Raw genomic sequence first — 23,850 nt, forward strand, 5'->3', positions numbered from 1 at the left:
TCATTCTTCAAAATAAAATTTTAAAAAAAACCCCAAAAGTGGTAACAGAAAAAAAAAAACTTACCCTAAAATCTGATTTGTACTTTTGTTAAAAACAGACGCTTTGTGGAATCCTAGTGCATTTTTACACTATTAGTAGACTGGTGGCCTAGAACGCAAATAAAATATCTGCCTTTGTTGACAGTGAAATAGCAAGTCCTTTTTGTTTGTTTGTTTGTTTGTTTGCATGCTTTCAGACTCAGTCTTCCACTTAGAATGGCTCAGTCTATTCCAGACTTTCCAGGTCCATCGACATCCACTGTACCATGCTAGCACCACGAATGTTTTAAAATGAGGGTGAATATAACTTAATCTATTTTTTTTAATATTGTTTAAGAATGGAACTAAGAAGCTGAACCTTGATTTCCAGTGATAGCTCCTATACTCTCCACACATGCAGAGAGTAACAAGCAGCACACCTGAACATTTTGAAATGCATTAAACCTTTCTCAAGGGTGACTGCTGATAAGGGTGCAACATACCCAAAAGTAAGCAGTCAGCTTTTGGTCGATACTCTATTATTCAAGCTGGAGTTTGTTTGTGTGCTTTCCCTCTACTAGTGTATCCAGTCCTACTAACTGTTTTTTTTGTTCAGCTCCACTTCTTCTAAATGATCTACCATCTCTGCTGCATGCTGACCAATTATTAAATCATTTATTATATATCTTTCTGTCTGATAGAGAGTGCCCACATTTTCAGAATGACTCAGTTTGAATCCCATCTTTGCAGTTTAAGAACACTAGTTTTCTGCTGTTTGAAATAAATGAGCAATGCATCAAATTTATTTTACAGTACTTGGAAATGTAGATTTGCTGCTCCACAAGAGACTGGAAAAAGTCAAGCCCCATGTAAAAAGGTTCTCAACACAATTTTTGCCACACAAAACAGGTGGTAACTAATGTATAGGGTGGTTGGAGAGCACAGAAATGAACACTGCAGAAGAAATCACTCAGGTTAGAAAGCACACATTGGAAAGATATGTTGGTTTTCTTTTGTTTGGACATTATATCTAATTTAAATTAATATCTACATTTATGAAGTCTTTGTAGAAACTGGTAACTATTGCTAAGCATAGTTAAAGAAAAAAGACCTCAAGTTCTGATCTTGATCCTTGTTTTTTGCAGCAGTTGCAATACAAAAAGATTAAGCCCGGGGTTTATAATTATTATAAATAGCTTTATTTATAAATATAAATAATAATATTTTATATAAAATAATTAATAAAATATTTAAGAAACAACCTAAAATATGTACTACCACTGAACACAAGGTTTGAAGTGTGAATAGCCAGCCTACAAGTAGTGAAAATTACAGGCAACATAAAAATGATTTTTAGTATTTTATAATGCTAAAGTGTTTACAGTGTGTTGCACAATAATATTTAAAATGTCACAGTGCCAAAATTTGCAACAGCCAGAGCTGTTGCCACAGTAAAAAGTATGAACAAATGATGAAGAACACTGGAGAGACTCATCATGTCTGAAATACAGTAGAAAGTACAGCCAGGAATTGCCTTAAATTACTTATCCAGTCTCAGGCTGGGCAAGAAGCTGTAAAACTTTTAAATGTATGTGTGCGCCTGGATCTAGAATGTCTCTAGAATCACTCTCCAAGTGTGGTAAGTCCTTTCACACTTCCACTGACTTCCACATGAACAGGAGGCTCTCAGCCCCTGAGGAACTGCATTGCCATTGCCATGACTGAGCTCATGCATCCAAATTAACAATGAGAATTTGGACCCAATGAAAGTGGTTTAGTTGGATTTAATGCGACAACTCATATGCACCTAAGGATCTGGGTCTAATTCAGTAAATAAAGATTGATTTCCAAGCATAATTACCATGCTAGAAGTAAAAATCCTGTCATAGAAGTGGTTTACTTAAACAAATATGAGGCCTACAACAGAACAGCAGTTGGCTATAAAGAACTAAGAAACTGGTTCCTGTTCTGAAACAGGAATGCAAGGCTGTTCCTTGGATAAAGCAATGCTTGCTTCTGTTTTTTTAACTGACAAAATAAAATATAGTAGGAAGGATTTAAAAATCACTTATATTGATTAAACAATTGTGGCAATTCCAAGGTCCTATTATTCATTTAGTTCATAAATTTCAGTACAGTTCTGCTGAGTCACACAAATGGAAAACCTGGCCAACCAGATGGATATATGACTCGATTAGTATATTGAGACAAAACATCCTGTTATGTTTCTGCAACACAGCTTAGCTTATTGATTTGAATACATGGATTGTACAATTCAGATAGAAGAAACAAAGACAGCAGTGTTACTTGGGACAGCACACAGGCACAAGGGGCAGTAGGTAAATGACCAAAGACTAATCACAAGAGAGATGTGCCCCAAACTATGCCTACAGAAAAGAACACTAATGTCACCTACAGCAGTCTGACAAAAAACATTGTTAGTCATTTTATGACTAACTTCTAAAAATTCTACTTTTATTAGACATGCCTGTTTTTAAATCTGCAGCCTGGAACAACAACATCAATACACAAATATACTCAACAATCAATTAGATCCCACTTGGATACAAACAGTCATACACAGTGAACTTCATACACTATTTATGCATATATACAACCAACAGACTTGTTATAATGTATGATCATACAAAAAGGGGATCTTCGTCATCCCTGACAATACACATGTGCAGATAGGAAATACTCCTACTTTGTCCTTGATCAGCCTGTGAAATTTGTACTCATTCCTTTAAAAGGAGTAATAGTTATCTCCTAGGAAGAGGCAGAAACTGCACATTTCTTTGAGAAATGCAGCAGCCTCTGTTACTGCATGCCAAAGACATGGGCTAAAAGAGAAAAAAGAGAACACACCTGCATCCTGCAGCTCAAAGAGAGCCCGAATGATTGATTGCTTAGAGCAGCAAAGGGCTGTGAGCAGAGCAACAGGAGATACTGCCAAGGACCAATAAGCACATCAGCGAGGAGATGACTGAAAGCAAAGATCATCCTGCAAGGTCACAGGAAGAAGAAGGTCACTGATTTATAAACCTTGTATTTCCATTCTGCTTCATCTGGCCACTTGGAGTTTTCTATTGCTTTTATTAATTATTTCAGATTGTAGCCTAGGAGAATCTGGCTTTTTGAACTTCAAAGCCATTTGGATCCTCTTTGGAAAGCTCTTTATAAGGAAAAGGCTCAGGCCTCACTGCCTTAAAGTTCTGGCAGTTTTGGTTCTCTCACAGCTCTCAGTTCACAATGAAAAGCTTAATAGAAAGTACACTTTTCCACAAGGAAGATAATGTCTTTTACAAACTATAGAATAGAACCATTGGCAAGTACGACATAAAGGGCTCACCTGAGTATGTACTGGAACTCCTACGGATTTGATTTACTCTGCCTTGTGATTCTCCATTCACGAAGCTACTCTTATAAAGGATAGAGGTGCACTAATATCAATGATACAAAAAGTCCAGGCAAAGGAAGCATAGCAAGTGTGTCAGCAGTAAACCAACTGTGAAGCACTGAAGCTGGAGTCCAAGCTGGGATAACTAATAACACACTGCCTTTAAATACAGATGCCTGTAACTGTGCCAGCAATCTGTGAATTTGCACAGCTAGAACTGTACTTTACTGCCTTAGATGCAGCTTTCTGATATGAATTTTCATTTGCAGTATTTGGCCTTTATCCTCGCACTTTTCATTTGGAGAAAAGTCAAGCTGAAACCATTTGAAGTGTACCCACAAAAGCTACCATAGAATAAATCTCCAAACATATACTTTTTAAAAAATCAAATTTTTAAAGAATATTACTATGATCAAAGAGTTCAGGTTCCTCATCAGCTTTAGATGGTATGGATTACCATAAATCTTAAGTGAATTGTATTATTGTGTTGCTTATTTGACAACTCTTCTTACTATTCACCAGTGTAAAATGTTCTGCAAATACAAAGCACTATCTAAGAATGCTGCACATGTGCAATTATATGCTCTTGGAAGTTGTCAATTTAACATTAGCATACTGGTAAGGATAAGAGAAAGTAGAGAAGGAAAATATCTTTCCAGAGAAAAATTCTCTTGATGTCAGTAAAGAAAATTTCCGGTGAGATTAATGTTCTAGAAAACAGAAGATTTGGCCCATCCTTTTAAAGATTACTTAGTTGAAAAAAGGGAAAAAAGCAATTTCCTAGTACCGAGTTTTGAGATTTTCAGAGCAGATATAGCTATATTTACTCTGTAAAGGAAGATGTGCAAACAAGTCCCCTTGCCCAAACTTAAAAAAAGCAATTTATTTGACTAAAGAAAGATTCTCTATAAAAACTAGAGTATTTGTATAAATAAATATTAAAAACATTCAAACCGTATAATACTCTGAATTGGTAACTGACATATAAGTAGAAAAAATAAAATATTAGGCTGGATTAAGAGTTTTCTGACTTTACTAATAAGAAACTTCTCATTTAAGTTCAAAATTAAGTTTGAAGAAATTTTTTCAAAAATATTAATGATTTATTCTTCTAGAGCAGCTGTGCAATTTGGGAACGAAATTGATGAAAATTAACTTTTACATATTTCTGAGATTTTCTCTGGAAACTGAACAGATATTTAAAAGTCTTATACTGGAGATGAACATGAATTTACCCTGCCTCTAATTGTACAGAGTCACTTAAGTAAGGAACACAGAGGCGTTCAATTTTGTTCACCTACAAAATGACAGATTCCTCACAGTTCTTGGTCAACAACAGGAGCAGGGGTGGCAGCTATGGCATTCCCAACCATATGGCAAAACTCAGCTTAGCTTATTTCCATGAAAGGCCAGTAGTCTATTCAGTCATAGGATCACAAAGAGGCAGAAAGCTTCTGTGACTGGGGTTTTTTTCTTTTTTTTTTTTTTTTTTTTTTTTTTTTTTTTTAATTTTATACTTTTTCTCCTTTAAGACTAAATATTGCTCCAACAGATGACAGAAAACACGGCAGAGTTTTTATTTAGTGTTTGTGGTTCAGCCGGCTGTGAATGTGATCTAAACTGGTAGATTTGCGAAATGGATGATGAACAGTTTTCCTGAGTTGACAGTGGTTGCACAAAGCAATTGGTTTGTTAAAGCATAAAGTTAAATTACTGAAAGATTTGTGGATATTTCTTCCCACTTTTATAAAATAACGTGTCTAGATTTCCTCATGCTGATCTACCCACACTACATCAATAACAATAAAGGTTTTGCCCCTACACATCTTTCAATTTGCAAATCTTGAAAAGTATCACATTTTATTAGGCAGAGAAACCATAAGGTTAAATTCCCTCTTTTCTCTGAATTTATAAGCTTTCAATACAATAACACACCATAAAGCTTTAAGATTTTGACTTTATCTCCAAAATCTTATAAAGAGAGCATATTCTGCTTGTTCATCACAAATTCTCTAGGCATTGGCATCAATGATGTACATCACTTATAAAGAAAGGTGGATGTATGATTCTCCAGAACATACAGATGCACATGTTTAGCAAACTTCTGAATGGAAAAGTTTAGGTGTAATTCAAGAGTATCTTCTTGAGAAATGCAAAGCCCTCAAGCAGATGTACAGATATTGATTGCTACCATAAGAAAACTATATGTAATACCATAGAGTTTTTACAAAGCCCCTTTAACAGGTTAATATGTCAAAGTAATGTATAATATAATCTAAAACAATTACACATCTTTGAAGCATACCAAGCAAGAGGAAAAAAAATGTACTAAAGGGATATTAGTTTTGATGGGTATTGAATTCTCCAGCTCTTCAGTGAAAATCTTTGATGCAGAATAGTAGATTCAAAAATAATACACTCCTTGACATCAGCATCTTCAGAAATTACAGGTGGTACTTACTTTCTATTTTGCATATACCAAGCACCCACAACTGTATTATCTGAGTTCTTTTCAGTCCCATTTAGAGGTAGATAAAACTTAGAGTGTAAGTCCAGTATCACACAGGGTGACCACGGCATTTAGTATCAAACTCAGGACCTTCTATTCCCTTGTATCCAAAAGCACCAGCACCTTGATAATCAAGTTCCTGATTCTCACTAGGGCCCTTGTGTTCAGTTCAACCAGCTCCATGTGCTGGTCTAAATCCTTAAATAACCAATGGCAATTCCATGTTTTGGCACAGAGCTGTAGATGCTGGCTGAAGTCTTCTGGAGAATCATGTTTAGAGTGAAAATACAAAGGTATCCAAAACTGTGTTAAGGGTGGTTGTGTCTTCTAAACAAAATGGACGGTGCTGTGTGGTAAGTGCTACTGATTATGTTATGTGCCTGTAGTGTTTGGCTTGTTCTCATAAGGGTAACTTAAAGACTAATAGACACAGTGTGAACAACAGGAGTCCCAAGAAAACTTTGAAAGCAAGAGGGGATAATAAACTAAGAGTTTCACATTGATGTGTTTTCTGCCCCAAGTCCTCTAAAGTGCATATTCAAAATGTTTGAAACTGCATGCTCACAGTGTGCTGTAGTTTACACCTTAATTTAAAATGCTACACAAATCCATGTCAGTCAACATAATTACTAAAGTCTTGCTAGCAAAATATATTCTATGTATCTAATACTGGTAATTCTGGTTTACATTTTCTGCCGTTATGTTTTCATAATGTAAATAAATTATACAAAAATATATTTCTGATGGTATCTGTTTTTAAACATGTTTTTTAGAACTGAAGGTGTTAGCAAGTAAATTCAGTTCCATTCAAATGAATGGAAAGGTGTGAATACTGATCTAACAGCATTTGAAGCTATTTTTAACTTTTTCTTACTTCTAGAATTATCAATGTAATCTTAAATGCTTTTCTAGTTTCTAATGCAATGATTTCTTCTTCATTTATTTATGCTAATTATGCAGACTTTTGTAATGTTCTTGAAGAACTTAGTGGAAGTCACAGCTGGAACAAGATGAAAAAGAATTGTCATTCCCGGAAATAGAGGTAGCAAGAGACGACAGAGCCAGGAAAGAAGAGCCAGTATAACCAAAGTTTAGACATAAACAATGCAAGCTGAGTAAAGATCTTATTTTATTGCATACTTGCAATAAAAAATAAGGGAGCAAAGGGAAAATTCTGACTGAACAGACAATGTTTAGACTGCTTTTAAAGCTGTTTATTTCTGCCACTCATGAAAAAATTCAAAACAACCTGAATCACTGTAAAGACTAGGATTTTAATGGAAAGGCTTTCCTATGTTAAAAGCTACGGAGCTGGTTATAAAGTAAAGAATTTTGGCCTATCTATATCTAAAGAATAGTTATTGGAAGAGTTAAATGAACTCTTCCGGTTCATGAGCAGCTGCAGGTATTGCTAGCTAACCAAACCGTGAGTAATAAATAGAAGTATCCATACAAATGTTTTCACTGTATTGTACCCTTTTGTTTTACAATCTCCTTAATGTATTTAAAGAACTCATGCCTTCCTCAAAAAACAAATAATGAAATTCTAGTAAAAAATATAAGTTCTAATAACACAAATGATGACCTTTTTTTTTCCTCTTTACTTACTAAACAAAACACTATTTTGAAACTTAATATCTAAATAAATTGTGGGGGAAAAAAAGCACAGATGTCTCTAAGAACAAAACAAATTTTCTGAATTAAAATGTGGAAGAAGGCTATTTCACTGCTCCAATTAGTAGATACTTTAAACTTATGTTTTAATAGGTTCCATAAATAAATATTTTTCATGGCTTTAATGCATTCTAATTATTGCTCCTTTCCAGAAATAACAATGCAGAAAGGAGTTCTCTAAAGGTGTTAGGGAAAGAATATTTTAAAATAAGTGCCTAAAGTTTCCTTAATAAATTATTATGAATTCAGAATCTGGATATATGGTATGCATGTAGACCAAAACTGGATTCTCCCTTTTTGAAAATTTTCTGGTATTGGAAAATCCATACCCTGAACAAAGCAAACCTGTGCAGTATGAATTTCCCTAGCTGCTGGTCAAACACACAAATGTTTGGAGTTCTTTCTCTAGTTAGAGGAATGAAAATTCCAGCTATGTGACACCTTAACTTAAATAAAACAAAACACTATAAAGTAGCAAGGAATAAGCTTTCACAACAGAAAGATCAGGTTAGGTTTCCTCCTGTTTCAAAGAACTATAATTTGACAACTGAAATCTAAAGATACCCCTGGAAAAAAATCCATGGAGGAGAAGAAAATCAGCATGGACACAGGGATTTGCCTTTGATTGTTTCAGTGCAGGACAAAGGAAGGTTAGTTGCAAAAGTGGTCTGTGTGTTGTATAGAACCTGAGTAGAAGTCTTGAGCAAAGAACCCTGTCAGTCTGGCTTCCTCCAGGGGCATGACATTCATTTACACAGAAGTTAACTCCTGAGGCTGCATAATGTGCTAACATGAATAAATTTTTTCCCTGCCAGTGGAAGATTTTACTGTACTATTATTATGAACTAATCTTCTCCATTCATTTTACAGGTTGTAAAGACAAGCAAAAAGTGGATTTTTACAGTAAGTGAAATATTTCACTGAAAAGTATTTTGACAATGAATTAACATATATATTTCTTTATGTAAGACAAACTTGTAAGAAACTTAATGTATTGGTTTTATGTCATCACCAACATAACAGCTGAGGTGCTGAGCTGGTTTTGCAATTGATTGAAAGTTGTGGCAATACCAACCAGTGACTAGCTTTAAATATTGACAACCTGTGGAACCAGTTAAAGAGCTGGATATGCCTCCAGACTACAAAAATTAAAAATCAGGAAAAATCCCAGAAAGCTCTCTTTTCTTCCAGCCTGAGAAGAGCTAACTCCTTGCAGGTGGGGTCGGCCCCACTCCACTGCATGGCCCCCAGGCCCGGTGCGGCCTTGCCGGGCCCTGCTGCGGCTGTAGCTCTGGCAGGGCCAGGCCTGATGGCTCCCAGGCAGGGCGAGGGGAGGGGAGAAGGCCCCGTCCTGGCAGGATGGCATCCAGTGGCTGCTAACATCCTGCTGCTAAAGCTGCTCCCCCATCATGGCACTGGAAGGCCCAGCCGGGCTGGGCAGCCCCTACCGAGGGGCCAGGACCCTTCCCCCCCAAGAGCATGGCTGTCTGAAGAATCCTTCACCATAGAGAGCTCTGGCCGCCACTACCAAGTCATCTGGCCGAGAAGCGGGAAGTCCAGCCGTGTGGACTGGCCCCGCAGCTGGAGTTAGATGTGGTTGTGGCCCCTGGAATCCTGGCACAGCCCCGGCAAGGCCTGAATTTACCACCTTCAGCCACTGCCCGAAAAAACACCATTATGACCCTCCGGAGAGCTGAGAGAAATATTAACTCTTTCCTTACACAGATGAAACTTGCAAAGCACTAATCCTATCTTAAGTGAAAGAAAAGGATAGAGTGAAGACATGTAGAGGGACAATATGAAGACAATCAAGGTTAATAAAAGAATAGCCAAGGCCTAGATGGAAAGAGAATGAGAAGATGCCTTGGTTTTAGGCTGAAATTCTTTTGTAAGGCCATGATAAAGGACTGTGATATACTAGAATATCCCTTTAATTATGGAAAATATGCATTGGTGAGATGAGGGTGTTCAGACTGCAGATAAGAGCAAAGGCTTTTGTGGTGGATTAAGTGAATATGGACATAACTGTGATCTTATGAGAAGCTTGAACAGAGAGAGAGAGAGAGAGATGAGATGAAGATGAAGATCTCCTCCCAGGAAGAGAAGACGATCTGTTCCTAAAGATGAGGATGCTTTTTAAAATAGACAAGGAGAACCTTTGCTTTTGAACTGCTCATCTTTAAAATAGTACCCCATGAGTTTACATGGCCCAATAATGCAGCTGTGAGAAGGCTGAGTGAAATGGGAGGGACTTCGCAAAATGCAGATGCCTGGGCACCTACTTTTGTGAGAATTAAAAGCCACAAGAGAATTACTTTTTTCCTTGTGGGGAAGTTTTCATGGCAGACCAAAAGAGACTTTTCTCTCCGTAAGAACTGATGAAAAACTATTTTAAAGGTGGTATACTGACCTGAGTTCTAAGTTTTGCCTTTATACGTTGTCAGTGGGAAGAGAAAGAAAAGTTGTGGAGGAGGAAGAAGTGTTTTGAAGGTTCTGTTCAGTTCTTATTAATTTTTTCCTCACTTGTAGTATGGTTAATAAAGCTTTCTTAGTATCCTTTAAGTTTGAGCCTGCTTTGCTTTTCTCCTAATCCTATCTCACAGCAGAAAACAGAAATTGGCAAATCTGAAACAACTACAGGTGCCTACACAGAGTGGATCTTTAATAGAAAAAAAATACCACCCCTAAAAACTGTACAAATCTATTAAGCTGTTTCTCAATATATTCTAGAAAAAAAAAAAATCCAGTTCTAAGTTTTCCACTGTCTGAAGGATACATGATATGGGTCTGAAAGTATATAGCTGACCCAAACAGAATTCATGATTGCATATGCTCAAATTTTTAAAATGTTGAGTAAGACGGTATGAAGTATACTTTTAAGCATCAGATAAAGAGTTGTTTTATCTTTCCCTTATTTTTGCAGTTTCTCTCAAACACAGTAAGAGGTCAACTCAATGCAGGAAAAATAATCTTCTGAGAAAAATTCCTCATGTGGCATGCCACTTCTAAGCACCTGAGAGATTTCTACAGGAATTATTTATCTCCTAAAATAATCAGTACTTAGAATGACAGAATCATTTAGGTTGGAAGAGACCTTTAAGATCATTAAGTCCAACCATAAACCTGACACTGCAAGTCCACCGCTAAACTGTGGAGCCTAAGTCACTAACTGTGATCCCCAAGTGTCACTTCTAGACATCTTTTACATACCTCCAAAGATGTTGACTCAACAACTTTCCTGGGAAGTCTGTTCCAATACTGGACAACCCTTGCAGTGAAGAAATTTTTCATAAAACCTAAACTTCCCACAGTGCAATTTGAGGCCATTTCCTCTTGTCCTATTGCTTGTTATTTACAGCTAGTGATGCATACCTTCTTTAACAAAGAAAAAGGCTGTCGCGTTGCATTATTTTATGGAGTCTTTCAGCTAGAATCAATGTCTGTGCTTTAATGTTAGAATAAATCAACAGTTCTAAAATAACAAGTAAAGAGGATGTGTGGCTAATCTTGGTTTGTCTTAAATGTGCTTCCTACAAAATCTAAGAACACCTTGTTTCTGTGCACAAGACTAACTGTACTTCAGAAGATCAGAATTCCCATTGATTTAAGTGGGAAGGGAAAAAACATCTTTACTTTGCTAAAGCTGCAGCACTCTGTTTACCCTTAATGATTTTGTTCTCAGTTTAGGAGACAGAATGTCTGTTTGTCTACTGAGAAAATTCTACAAGACAACAATATCCACTTTTCACCAAAAAAATTAATTAGACTTCTAGCGTCTAACTGTAGTTCCACAACATAATCAATGGATTATTTCCCAATGCTTCATCATATGCTTCAAGCGTGTAATAGGGAAACAAAACCTACAGCCCTCTAAAGACTTGCTTACTATTCTATGAGATTAAACTCACCCATATCATGATAGATCCAGTTGCCTTGGGGAGCCAGAACATTTCTCCCATATCAAAGAAAAGCCCAAATTCTTTTTCTACAAACATTCTTCCTTTTCTGATTGTTCAGATTGTTTGGGAGAAGGTCTTCAGTTTAATACTCTGTCTACTAACAAATATGGGTTTTTTTCATGGCCTACTTCTTCCCTCCAAGATGAACATGAATGAAAAAGTCTGGTCCCATTTCCAAGCTGCACAAGATGTCACTACCATTAACTCCTTTTCACTCTGTATTACAGTGCATTGGTGTATTGGTGTAAACTGCCTTCACAGAGGTGTATGAAAGGGTATCGCTATCATTACTGTGGCTTTAAGCTTCTTTTCACTTTCGTATTATTTTTTCTTATGCTCTATAATTTACTACTGTATATTTGTTAGTCTGGTAACAGCCTTGATGATACACAATTAATAGACAGTTAGTATATGTATTTTTTTCTATGTATTGCTTTTCATTCCAAAATGTGTCCTTAAGTTGAAAATCTACTGAAAGATGCTGTTAAATTATTAAAATGCAATTATTCCTATGGCATAAAATCATGACTATAACTAACATACCCCATCTGCCCATTTGGAAAAAAAGAAATTAAAATTAAATTCTCCAAGCCTCAAAGACCTTGAGGTGTGATACTTACAGCATCATAGAGTTAAGTTTCTTTAGTGTTCTTTTTTCATTAATTAGCATTTATTTTCTGGTTATTAACATTGGAAATTTTCTTCTGAATTTTAGGTTCCTCTCTTTCGCTCTCTGAAATTTTCTATTTTCATTCTGTGCTTCTGTTGTTTAAGTACATAAGTGTGCTCCACTTCCTAATGCTTTCCAATTAGCAAAGCATTTACTGAGCTTTCACAGTCAATACTCTGATGGCAGAACAAGCTTCTGAAGATTTAAAAAGTTGAGACTACCACTATTCAAATAACTCATGAGAAAGGATAAAATATTTAATCACCAGCTAGCTATTTTTAATACATACTGAAAACAATTTTGTTGCAACTGGCAAGTGACCACTAAGTTAAGCTTAATTCCATTAAAGGCAGCCACTATAACCATATAATAGGAATGTCTTGCATAACTAAGTTGATAGAACTCTTTGAAGATAATGCTGTTGTGATAGATAAGAGACGGGTATGGTATGCATTTTTCAAGAAGCATTTGATAAGGTTACATGTCAAAGATAATTGGATATTGTAAGGAAATCTTACACTGAATAGAAGATGTAGAGAACTGGAAAGTGCATAGTTCCATGAAGACACAAATATTTGTGTCTTGATAACTGTAAACTTTAAGACAAACATAAGTCTGTTAGTAGCATAGACACCACACTGGACATACGAGAATACAAAAGCATCAAACAATCCATGTAATTTAGTACAGTGAAATTCTGCTACATTGAAACATATGTGTGTATATATTTACATGCTAAAATTTTAGTCAAGAAATTGGATCTGTATCATTACTGTGAATAGAAAGGAATCAATCTTCTCAACTTTATGCCAGTGCTTCTATGAAAAACAGTGTATATGGAGGTATTAAGTTGTGTCACCATTTTATTTTTAATTGGAAATAAGAGGACACTTGTGTGCTGACATTTTTTATTTGCTTTTTGTTTGCTTTCCCCCTTTCGGAGAAGCTGAGTTAAGTAAATTAGGCAGTCCTACCTAGAACTGAGATGTATTTGATTTTAGAATAATCTCTATAGAAAATCAAAGAAGTTTTCAAATGCCTTTGCGTAAACTGTATAAAGCATTATGAGAATATGCCAGGGTGACAATTCCTGCAGTGCAGTGAGAGAAATTAAATGCTTCACATGTTGTCTGAGCAATGAATTATGATATTCAGAGTGGGTGTATCTCCTTTGAGATTAAGTACTCCTAGTATCTGAAGATCTAGCACTAGTTGGCTCATATCTTCATATTCTCAGCATACACTTCCTCTAAAGCTGATGAGTCTATCATTCTTTCAGAGCAAATATATGCAAACATGCAGGGTCAGCTCAGTATTCAGAAATTGTCATCAACATTTTGTAATTATTACACTGCTGTTTAGGAATGATAAGTAATATAAATGTCATTTATTCATAAACATTAGAAAACCTAAACATAGCCTTTCTGCTTTTGATTAATATTGAAAAGTTAATAGGTATTCTTCACTGAAACTCATATGACTAGCTTGTATATCTAACCTCTGAAACTGTTTCATAATAAGCTCTCAATAATGACAGACTCCACTGATTTACTGTTCAGAATATCCAATGACTGATTGAACCCATGATGATGAAGCAATTGTATTCCCAGCAGTATCTATGCTTCTACAGCATATGCAGTAATACATCTTCGGTTTAATTTTAATTAAAACCTTATTCTGAATTCTTTTGTCTACTTTCCATATGTCTATATTTTTATAAGAAATCTGGAAGCATTAAATGTATGTTCTTAGTTTGCCTACTGATCCCATTAATCAGCCTTTGACTACATGCTAGCAATCTCTCTTGGATACACTTGGTTTATGTCTGTCATAGACACCACCTTTGTTTGGGGTTGTATTAAAGGATATTTTACAATGATGCTATTTTAAAACTATGCCCTGGTTATAGTGTAGTTGAATACTGATAAGGTTGGAATGACACACAACAAATCTCCAGACTGAAAGCCATTTACTAACCATTATGTTCCAGGGATCTTCTACTTACATTTTTGCACCAGTGTAGTACAAAAATTCAAAAGACTACACCAGTAAGAACATATTTAAACAGCAGGGAGAGCATGAAAAGAATGAACATTTCATCTTATAAGTATACTTCATACAGTCTTGATAGCTTGGACAGCTTTTACTGTTCTTTCAAGTTTCTGCCATATAACTGGTTTTGAAGAATTTGAAGCATCTGCTTTTTAGCAAAATATGCTAAAAAGCATTGGAAAACCTCCTTCATGATCAAGCTTCCCACTCTTCCAGATAACTCCTATTTTTTCATAGCTAGAATGAGCTCTTTTATTTGTTTGTTTCCATGGACCTTTTTACCTTAAAACATCAATTTATAATGGAACCAATGGCAAATGTCCACCTGAAGAAAATTAGCTTTGCAGTTTAGGGAAAAAATGAAAGCTACAGAGGGTGTTGAGAAGCAAAATTTTTCTATTACAGGCTTCAAACATACTGTATAACAGCTAAAAAAACTCTGTCTGGCAGTGGCAACCATAACTAAAAGATCATTTAAGATACTCCTCAAAAAAACCACAAGACGATACGGTCTTGTTTGTTAGTTCATCATCTTAACTACTCACCTCACCTACTTTGGTTAAGTTCAGAAGTTTCAGTAAGATGCAAGTTACCCCAAAACTAACAGGAGAAATTACAGTCTAGATAAATGAACCTTGTTATGATATGGCAGTCCTTGCTATCCTGCCCTTGCATCTTCAGCATGAAGTTGAGCATTTGCCTAGACCCAAGAACAACACTTAAACTCCAGGGCTTTACTATTGAATTGCAATCCCGGCCGGAGTCAGAACTTCCATATTGGCATGCAATAGTTTATAGGACATACCTGTCATAAACTGTTGCTCAGTGATTCCATATTACAGACTCAAAAAAATGTGTTCTCATACAAAAACATTATAATTGAAGTTATATTTTACTAGATGTATTCACAGAATTAATTTCTGATCATTTGATCGACTTCAATCATTTTAGATGCTTGGCTTTGTAAAACAGCTCAAAATTCATTTTGCTGCCGTTCCTGATTTCAATCAGGAAACAAGATTTTCAGAATGTTCATGAATGAGTCAGAATACATTTGACATTAATACGTTTACACCTGTAAAGATAAACATGCAAAAATATCAAAAACTTCCTTTTGATCTTGTTTATATTATCCAAGTAATTAATCAGTCAGACAAGAAATACATGAAAAGACCTTCTGTTATAATCACTGGCAGTAGAACAGTGACAGAAAAATTACATTTAGGAAAACAGGATGAACACAGCTATCATAATTTGTGCAGTGAAGTGAAAGGGATAAATCTAACATAAAAATATACTCATGTCCCTAAAAATTAAACTAAAACAATACTTGTAGTGGAAGAGAATACCTCAACTTTAAATCTTAAACCATTCTACTTTCCAGAGATTTCTATGTAATAACAGGCTTACATATCTTTGCCACTCTAAATTGCTGTCAGAGAGCAACCCTCATTTTCCTTATACCTGAGATCAAGAGAGGATTAACATTCAGTAGATTTTTTTTCTTTTTTTTTTAAATTAATTAACTCGCACCTTACCTCTCCATTCAGAAAATTTTGTGGGGCGCCGTGAGTATTTTGATTATTGTAGTTATCAAGAATATTCATCTCTTAGAGAGTTTCAGTTCTTTACACCTAACTTTGAATATTTCCATAAAATGGAAGCGGAAAATATTCCTTCTCTCTGCAACCCTTGGAGAGAAAGACAGAGGTAAATCTCACTCAGAGACAGTAAAAGTAGCTGTTACCTCTGCCACCTTAAATAAAACCCTGAAAGTTACCTGCAGTAAATATTGGCTAATCGCTATCTTCATCTCATTGCATAAATAGGATTATCATAAATTCTTATTCAAATAATAGTAATAAAAAAATGTATCTGTTGGATAAAGTAGCCTACAGTCAGCAATCAAACCCATTTGTACAGTTTCATACTCACAGATCACTGGATTATGATATAGTGGCTGGAAGCCGTCCATATATGTGAAGTAATATTCAGCACTACTCTGATGAAAACTGGCAACCTCAAAAATGTTCACAGAAATAAAAAAAATAATGCTGGATATTTAACCTTTGAACTATATAGAGCCCTATAGAATGACGTGGGCCTGTGAATTACATTAACAAAACCCATTGGCTATTTTTTATAATAGATGGTGGAGAAAGAGATCATTGTGATGATAAAAGCTGTGATTCTGAATAGATTTCTACAGAAAAGTGTTTTACAAGTGGGCACCAGAGGACAGTCAAAGTCTTCAATCATTTATAGTTATTAAAATTGTTTGAATTATATACTGTGGCTGCCTTAATGCTTTTCTCTAGTTATCATCTGGATCATGATGGAGATAGCTCCTGGGTCATGAGCCACACCTGAAGGTTTTTGCCCCAGATATTCTTAGATCCATAGTCCATTCATATATACTTCCAAGAGACAATGAGCACTCTACCCCCTTGCAGCAAGACAAGATGTATTATTGATTAAAGAATGGTGATACAGTCAATTTCTAATAAATCTGCTATGACTTCTAAATTATTCTGAAACAAAGGAGGAGAACACTGCTGAAGTACAAAATTACACAGTACTTAATTTCTTGTTAATCAGTCTTGTTAATTAGATGGTTTAGAATGGCATTGAGTTTGAATTCTGCTGAGTGTCCAGGACCCATTGAACCTGTTCAGATAGAACTTTGAAAGGGAAGAATTTGACCTCTCTTTTCAAAGGCACTGAGAGGTAAGCAAGGCATCAAGTTCAGACTTTTCCTCTGACCTAATTTCTACTAATTCCAGTCTGATTTTTTTTAAAACAGCATTGATCCAGATTTAAAAAATAGAGTAACAACAAAAATTATTAATAGTTATTATTAACAGTTATTATTTCTTAACTGTCCCTCTCTTTGTTTTGTACACAATACAGTGTTATAGATTTTACTGTCCCTCTGTTATACTCTATTCAGAATATCTACTGACAGTATAGGAGGCAGTGGGCACAAATTGAAATAGAGGAAATTCCACTCAAAAATAAGAAAAAAACCCTTTTTTCATAATGAACTAACACTGGATTAAGTGCCTAAAGAGTTTGTGCAGTCTCCATTCTTGTTGACAAAACCGCACTGACATGGACAGTGTCATGGGCAGCCACCTTTCAGCTCGTGGGCTCTGACTGGAAAATCTCCAGGGACGTCTTCCAAACTCAGCTATTTCTGTTATTCTGTGAAATAATTCCACTTTAAGGCATCGGCTGAACATGCACTTTCAGCATAAAAGTTCAAATAATGACTGCATTCCCAGAAGAAAACTGTACATCTAGGAGCTCAAAGACACCTTTGACACTGGAGGTCAGTACAGTATTTCTTGCCTGGTAATCTTAGACTTTAGGCCAAAGCTGGTGTTACCATTGCATTTTCAGGGCAAATGTTGGCATAAAATAAATTCCTATTTAGGCAATCTCTTTAAGTAAATACAGTAATAAGCAATCTGATATTGAATGCCTATTTTCTTTAAAAGATGGTTATGAACTAAAAATTCAGTTTCCCTCTTCTCTTGGCTGATCCATTTCTTACTGAATGTCACTGGAGTGAGGTAATGGTCAGTTTTCCAAACAGCCCAGTTTGCTACATAGAGTTCAGAGGTCACTTCATCACCAAAAAGGTGTTTCAGTACTGATTTATTTTTCAATTCATAGTATGCTAAACTAATAGTGAATAAGATGTTTTTCCATCAGAATATTTTTCTGAAGCTGCACTACACAGTTTACCTCTGCAGATACAGTTTGTGATTTTGTCTAGCCTACCTGAGAACGATTAGACACACTGAAAGGGAAGGAAACTATCCCAAAAGTCAACTCCTTCCTAATTCCAGGCAATCTATACTGCCTCTCTGATTCAAACCAAGAGCAGACTCCTTCACCATACTTGGTCACCTGTGTTGTAAGAGAAATAAGAAGCAGAGCTTCTTCCAGATCTGTTCCTCCCTTGCCCATTAGTTCAGTTTAGGGTGCCAATCGCTTTCCTGACCACGTACAGCTCACAAGAGCTCATGAGAGCACCAGATGTGAGGAAAATTCTCTTTCCTTAAATCTTGAATGACCATAAAAGTCAGGATATATGTTTGTCATTAATCATTTAATATTGATAGGTAAATTAAACTGTCCAAAACACATAAAATAACCGTACTTTTCCTAAAATTTGGAAGTCATTGTCTATCTAAATGCATAAACACCCTTGGACACATGCAAGTTCTTATTTCAAACACTTATCATTTTATTTGCTGAGGAATTTGGCAAAACTTGTCTCAAAATTTGTGCTAAAACAGCTTCTTCCTTGACTTCAAAACAATTATACTGTAAAACTAAAAATTATTAATAAATTTTTAAGAGGTAATAAATAATTTTAAGTACTTCTTGCTTCCCCTTCCACTTTAAATTATTTCAAGAATGAAGTCCTATAACCAGGAAGCAGAGAAGTCCCAACAGTGGAATCCAAAAGGCACAAGAACTGCCAGCCAGAAAACTGCCCGTGAGATTCATTTTGAACAATGCCCAAGAACACATGTGAATGTGCAAGAATCAGAAGAAAAATATAATGAGAATTGGACACTTCTAATATACTTTGTTAAGCAGCCATATTTAAATAATATATCTGGAAATGAAAATGAATGTATTACAGGGTCCTGATTTGATTTACATGTACATGTGTCACTTAGGAACACAGTTTAGAGGTAGACTAGGTTGTGTTTGGTCAGTAGTTGGCCTCGATGAACTTAAAGGTCATATCCAACCTAAATGATTCTGATTCTCTTTTTGCCTGTGTTCATAGCAGTGATGAAAAGTAAGAGGATGAAGTTCACATTGGAATTTTGTGCATTTCTAACAGCTGCTGTGACTACACACAGAGTGTCCTTGATGAAAAAGGTACTACTGGGGAAAGAAGAAGGGCCACCTCAGGAGAGGGAGGCATTCCCTAAGGGGATACAAATAATTGGGGAAGATAGAGCATCTTTCTAGTTTTTTTTCTTTGTGTAGTGTTTTGCATGGAGCACCTCAGATGTAAGAACATGGTAAAAACCAATGTCTTTCTTTCTCCAATCTATTTAGCATTTAAACATTTCTGCTTTAGGTGAAATGTCATCTATTGCGCCTTCTGCATGTGGCAGAAATGGGGAGCAATTACTGGGGCTTCCTCTGCCAGCTTAGATCACTTTCTAAGAGGAAAAGTGTTTGGCTTCAGTTCTTTTCCCCACACTCATGTGCATTTGTCAATTTTCTAAACCTAGGGGCAATGGAGGAATACACACTGTGCAGAAAGTGCAAAAATTAGATCTAGAGATGCTTAATGCAAAGGACACTCTGCTGGGGCACAACTTGAGAGAAGGGAAAAGGACAGCATATGGCCTAAACAGGTATTGTGCAAAGATAAAGCCTTCAGTATTTCCAGTCACTAGTAGAACTGTTGGCAAAACTCAAGTCAAAGAGTCCGTGCATTGCTGACACCACTTTGCTCCCATTCCATTTGACTGAGCTGCTGCTGAGTGAATACTGCATTGAATGAGTTGTTGAGGTATTACCTTTTACTGTTCAAGCCAGAGAGGTATTCCCTGTCTGGAAAGGAAAATCCGAGAATATAGCAAAGCTCATGGTAGCACATGATAGAAGACTGCCTTTGGTGTTTATTACCCAATCTTGCTATCAGTTGGCTAGATTCAACCTATTTGCACACTTGAATAAATCCTCAGACAAGCAGTATCAAAGGCAGCTCTTCTTCCTGAAGTGCTGCCATGCATAGCTTTATTAATGGCAGCCTGAATTTCTTCATGACACTCTATGTCTTACATCTGTTGTGAAGTGAAGCTTATGGAACACACCTGGTAAATGATGTAATAATGCCAACACATCAATTCCTATGGATACTCGCTAGGTTTTAAGTAAATGGTGAATTTTTACATATGATGTTTTTAGCAATCTGGATTGTTCCCCTGCTTCTCTTCTCTTGCATTAGCAATGAGCAAAAGCATCTGACTTTGAGAAAATGCCCAAACTCTATTTTCTCTGTTTCTATGTAGAATCTATTTTAAACATTAATTTTCTTTCTAGTCTCATATTAAACTAAATTGTATCACCTTAACAGCTTAAAAGGGTTCCCTTACTGTTCAAAGCATCCACAGATGAGAAAGAACAAGAACATGCGCCAGGTACTGGGAAGAATATAATTATGATTAATTCCTTGGTTGGATAATTTTGTATGGTGATGGAGTTATGATTAAATAGCCATATTAATTATTTATTTAAGAATTTGTTTAAAATATAGGTCATGGTTTCCAAATGTCTGAGGAAAATACTTTCCATTAATCCATACCAAACATAAAAGACTGCAAGAGTAATCAGCTGTCCAGTCTGTTCTAAACCATAGTTTCTATCTTGCCTTTTATTTCTGTTGAGGCACCTCAAGGCTGAAAATGGCACAGGAGCCTTGGGATGTCCTACTCCCATTTACCCTCATAGGTGTCCAAGGTCTTTTGGAAGTTGGAAGAAATTCTGGTATCAGAGTATCTGACTAATGTAGTAGCACCCCCTCCACTTTCAGGGGTCTGCAACTGCAGCTGCTGTCTTCCTGCCTGCCGGGCTGTGTTTTCATTCCCCTCAACCTTCAGCTCCCAGCCAGCTCTCCCTGCCTACCCCTCACAGCTCTTTTTGCTCACCTATCTCCTTGTTTGCCTCCATGCCACCACTGCATCCACTAAACAACTGGGGTTTCTTCTTTCTCAAGTTTCCTTTCCTATAAAAGACTTCCCTTCTTGAAGTCTAGCTTCATGCACAATTCAGAACAATTCTCAAAGTGATGTCAAGCTTTTTTCTCTAATAGTCACAGCAGAGTCTGATCCTATGAAGTCTGGTAGGAGTTTTTGGTTTAATTCACTGGCTTTAGATTCAGAGCAGAATTAGGCCATTTGATGCTAAATTCTCAGGATGTGTCTGAATAAAAATAGTACAAATACTGTGGCATTCAAGCTCTTCATCCATAATATATTCATCTTGAAGTGTACAGCTGCCATGCATATATTTATGTAACTGCTATCTGTAGAAATATTTAAGTATTCAGTTCAACTCTGAAAAAAAATATTTAGGAAAGTTAAGGAAGGCTAAGTGGTGAGTACAAGCAAGAGGGATAGTCATTAGAAATACGTGTCTTCAGAAGGCAGCAAATCACTAACATTTTCACCTGAGTCACTGAAGATACAGAACATAGCTAGAAAATGTACAGAGGGGAACAAGGATGGCCAGACATTTGGAGAAGGGAGGAATCTAAGCAGATTGCAACTTTTCAGTTAATAAGCAGACAGCTTAAGGTGGCAATGACAAGCATTCACTTTTCACAGTCAAAACACTTGAGGCAATCCATAAAATACTCAAACAGAGAGCTTAAACCAAAGACAGTGTAATTAATTTATAGAACCTATTTCCATAACCATTTGAAATCAATAGTGTAAACATGTTAAAAAACAAGACTGGATAAAATCATGAACAATTGAGACATCAGAAGCTTTTAAACACAGTGTGACCTCCATCCTGAGAGGACCAGACACAACAGAAGCTGGATGTGGATCAGACAGGAAGGTGGCAGCATTCCCTACAAACCCCAAACATCTCCTTTATTGTTTTTCGCTATCAGCTATTGAGAGCTTTTGTCTCTCCCATTTTGGCAGCTGTCTTGAACCTGCCCTGCACTGTTCCCAACCTTCACAAATAAAAATGCTGCAAGTAACCTGGTCAATATATGCAGTAGGTGTTGAAGGTTACAGGAAAATCTCTGCCTCCCTGCTGCGCCCAGCTGGTGCAGCTGTGCGGAACATCCTTACACCTGCCTCTACTTTTTCCAGATTTCTGCTTCCTTCCTTTCTAAACTTAACTGTGCAAAGTCTTTGGTGCAGCAATACAAACACAGTCATATTAATCACCAATATTTTTATTCTGTTGCATCTCTGGCAGGCTCTTGGCAGTATGGCAATAAACATCGCAGTAATAAATGAGGTTTTAAGTGCACCAAGCTTTACTATTCAGCAGCTGGTATGTGGTCTCAGATCAAAACTTAATGTATCTGACCCTTGCATAGGCAGCACACCAAATAGCAAAAACAGCAACAACACTAATAAACAATATAAGACACTGCTCTGACCTCAAGTTAAGAACACAGGTCAACTATCTTCCTAAATATACCAAAATCTATTACTTCAGGGGCTCTTTTCCTAAGCTACACTAGCTGCGCTACTGAATTGCAGTGAGGTAGGTAAGTAGGAGCACAATACCCATTAAGTCTCCATAAACAATTAACTTTTGCAGCTGAGCTCTACAACAAAACAACCTGTCTGCTGCCATGGGATGTTGTTTCACTTCATGTAGGTCATTGGTGAGGTAATAGACAATTTTACCCAGCAACAGCAGAAAAGTAGCAAAATCCCAGCACAACACATCCTTTGACAGGCTTAATAAAAATATAGATCAAGTTTATAGCAGAAGAAATTGAAAAAAATAAAAGCAATTACCTCACTTAAATGTATTTCAAATGTTTGTAAAGTATTCAGAATTTTACTGCTAAAAATACCCCAACAAAACATACATTCAATGTAAAAAAATGCCTTAAACTTACCTCTTAGTTTACACTGATTTAATATATTTTTTCTTCTACTTTTCAACTTTCCTTGCATCTTGGGAATATAGTGGTTTTCTCCACCCGTTTCCTTCCTCTCACCTCCTCCCCCTCCAATCTGGCCTCCTTTCCTTCCTTGGAGGTTTTTAAGCTTTAATTTGAGAGTGTAAAGCTGAAAAATATTTGATACAATTTTTTTTTTTAATTAGAGAATTGAGCTCCTCACCATGGTTGAAGCATTTCTGGGAACAGCACCAAAAAGCTGGAAGCTACTGCACTGAGTAGCCACAGCATATCTCTTAAAATCATCACTCATTTATTTTTCCCAGACAACTAATGTTTCAGCATTTTACTTACAGACATGACTGCAGTTTAGGAAACAAGAAATGAGTCCGAGTCTCTTTGTTCAATTTTGGAACATGAAAACTAGATTCCAAAATTCCAGCGTGGGCCCATCTCCAGCTGGAACAGGAACAAGACTCACCAAGTGGGATTTGACAATGTATGAGCTTTGGCTTAAGTTAGTCACATTTTAAATGAGCTCAGAAGGGTATTGATGATTATATGTTCCAACTGGAGGAGGTAGTTGTCAGTCTGCCTGCAGCGTGCGTGTCACCACACAGGGGAAGGGGAAGTATTTCAGAGCTTGTGTGGGATTTGGCTTGCTGAATGGAGCACTTGGGAAATTATCCAACTATTTGGATATTGTTGGGGAAGGGGGGAAAAAAGTATAGGTTAGATATAATCTGTAGGAACTCTGCAAAATGCATTCCCAGCAAGGTGTGTCGGAGATACTTGGCATTTCTGTATGCAAGGAAGCCTACAGCCTGTTTTAGGTTTCCATTAATTGGCACTAAATTGTGCTTTAGAGCCTGTATGTATACTTTTTAAATCTTGATTTAGTATGGCTAGAGGTTGTTGTCATCTAATAAA

General features: G+C 36.4%; 1 protein-coding gene across 10 annotated transcripts in view; it reads right to left on the reverse strand.

Annotated features, from left to right (window-relative positions):
- The window catches only part of DLGAP2 (DLG associated protein 2), a 378,906-nt gene that overhangs the window by 279,598 nt on the left and 75,458 nt on the right, over nt 1-23,850 (reverse strand). For 5 of the 10 annotated variants that reach the window (XM_066179828.1, XM_066179823.1, XM_066179821.1 and 2 more), the window contains exon 2: nt 22,918-23,089. The exons of the other annotated variants lie outside the window; for them this stretch is intronic. In XM_066179828.1, the coding sequence (XP_066035925.1) occupies nt 22,918-22,975 (58 nt within the window). In that variant the 5' untranslated portion in view covers nt 22,976-23,089. The remainder of the gene's footprint in view (nt 1-22,917; nt 23,090-23,850) is intronic. 10 annotated transcript variants of the gene reach the window in all.

The sequence above is a fragment of the Chamaea fasciata genome, unplaced genomic scaffold (assembly GCF_029207755.1).
Source record: "Chamaea fasciata isolate MVZ Bird 193981 ecotype frontalis unplaced genomic scaffold, bChaFas1.0.hap1 SCAF_3, whole genome shotgun sequence".
Classification (NCBI taxonomy): Eukaryota; Metazoa; Chordata; class Aves; order Passeriformes; family Sylviidae; genus Chamaea; species Chamaea fasciata.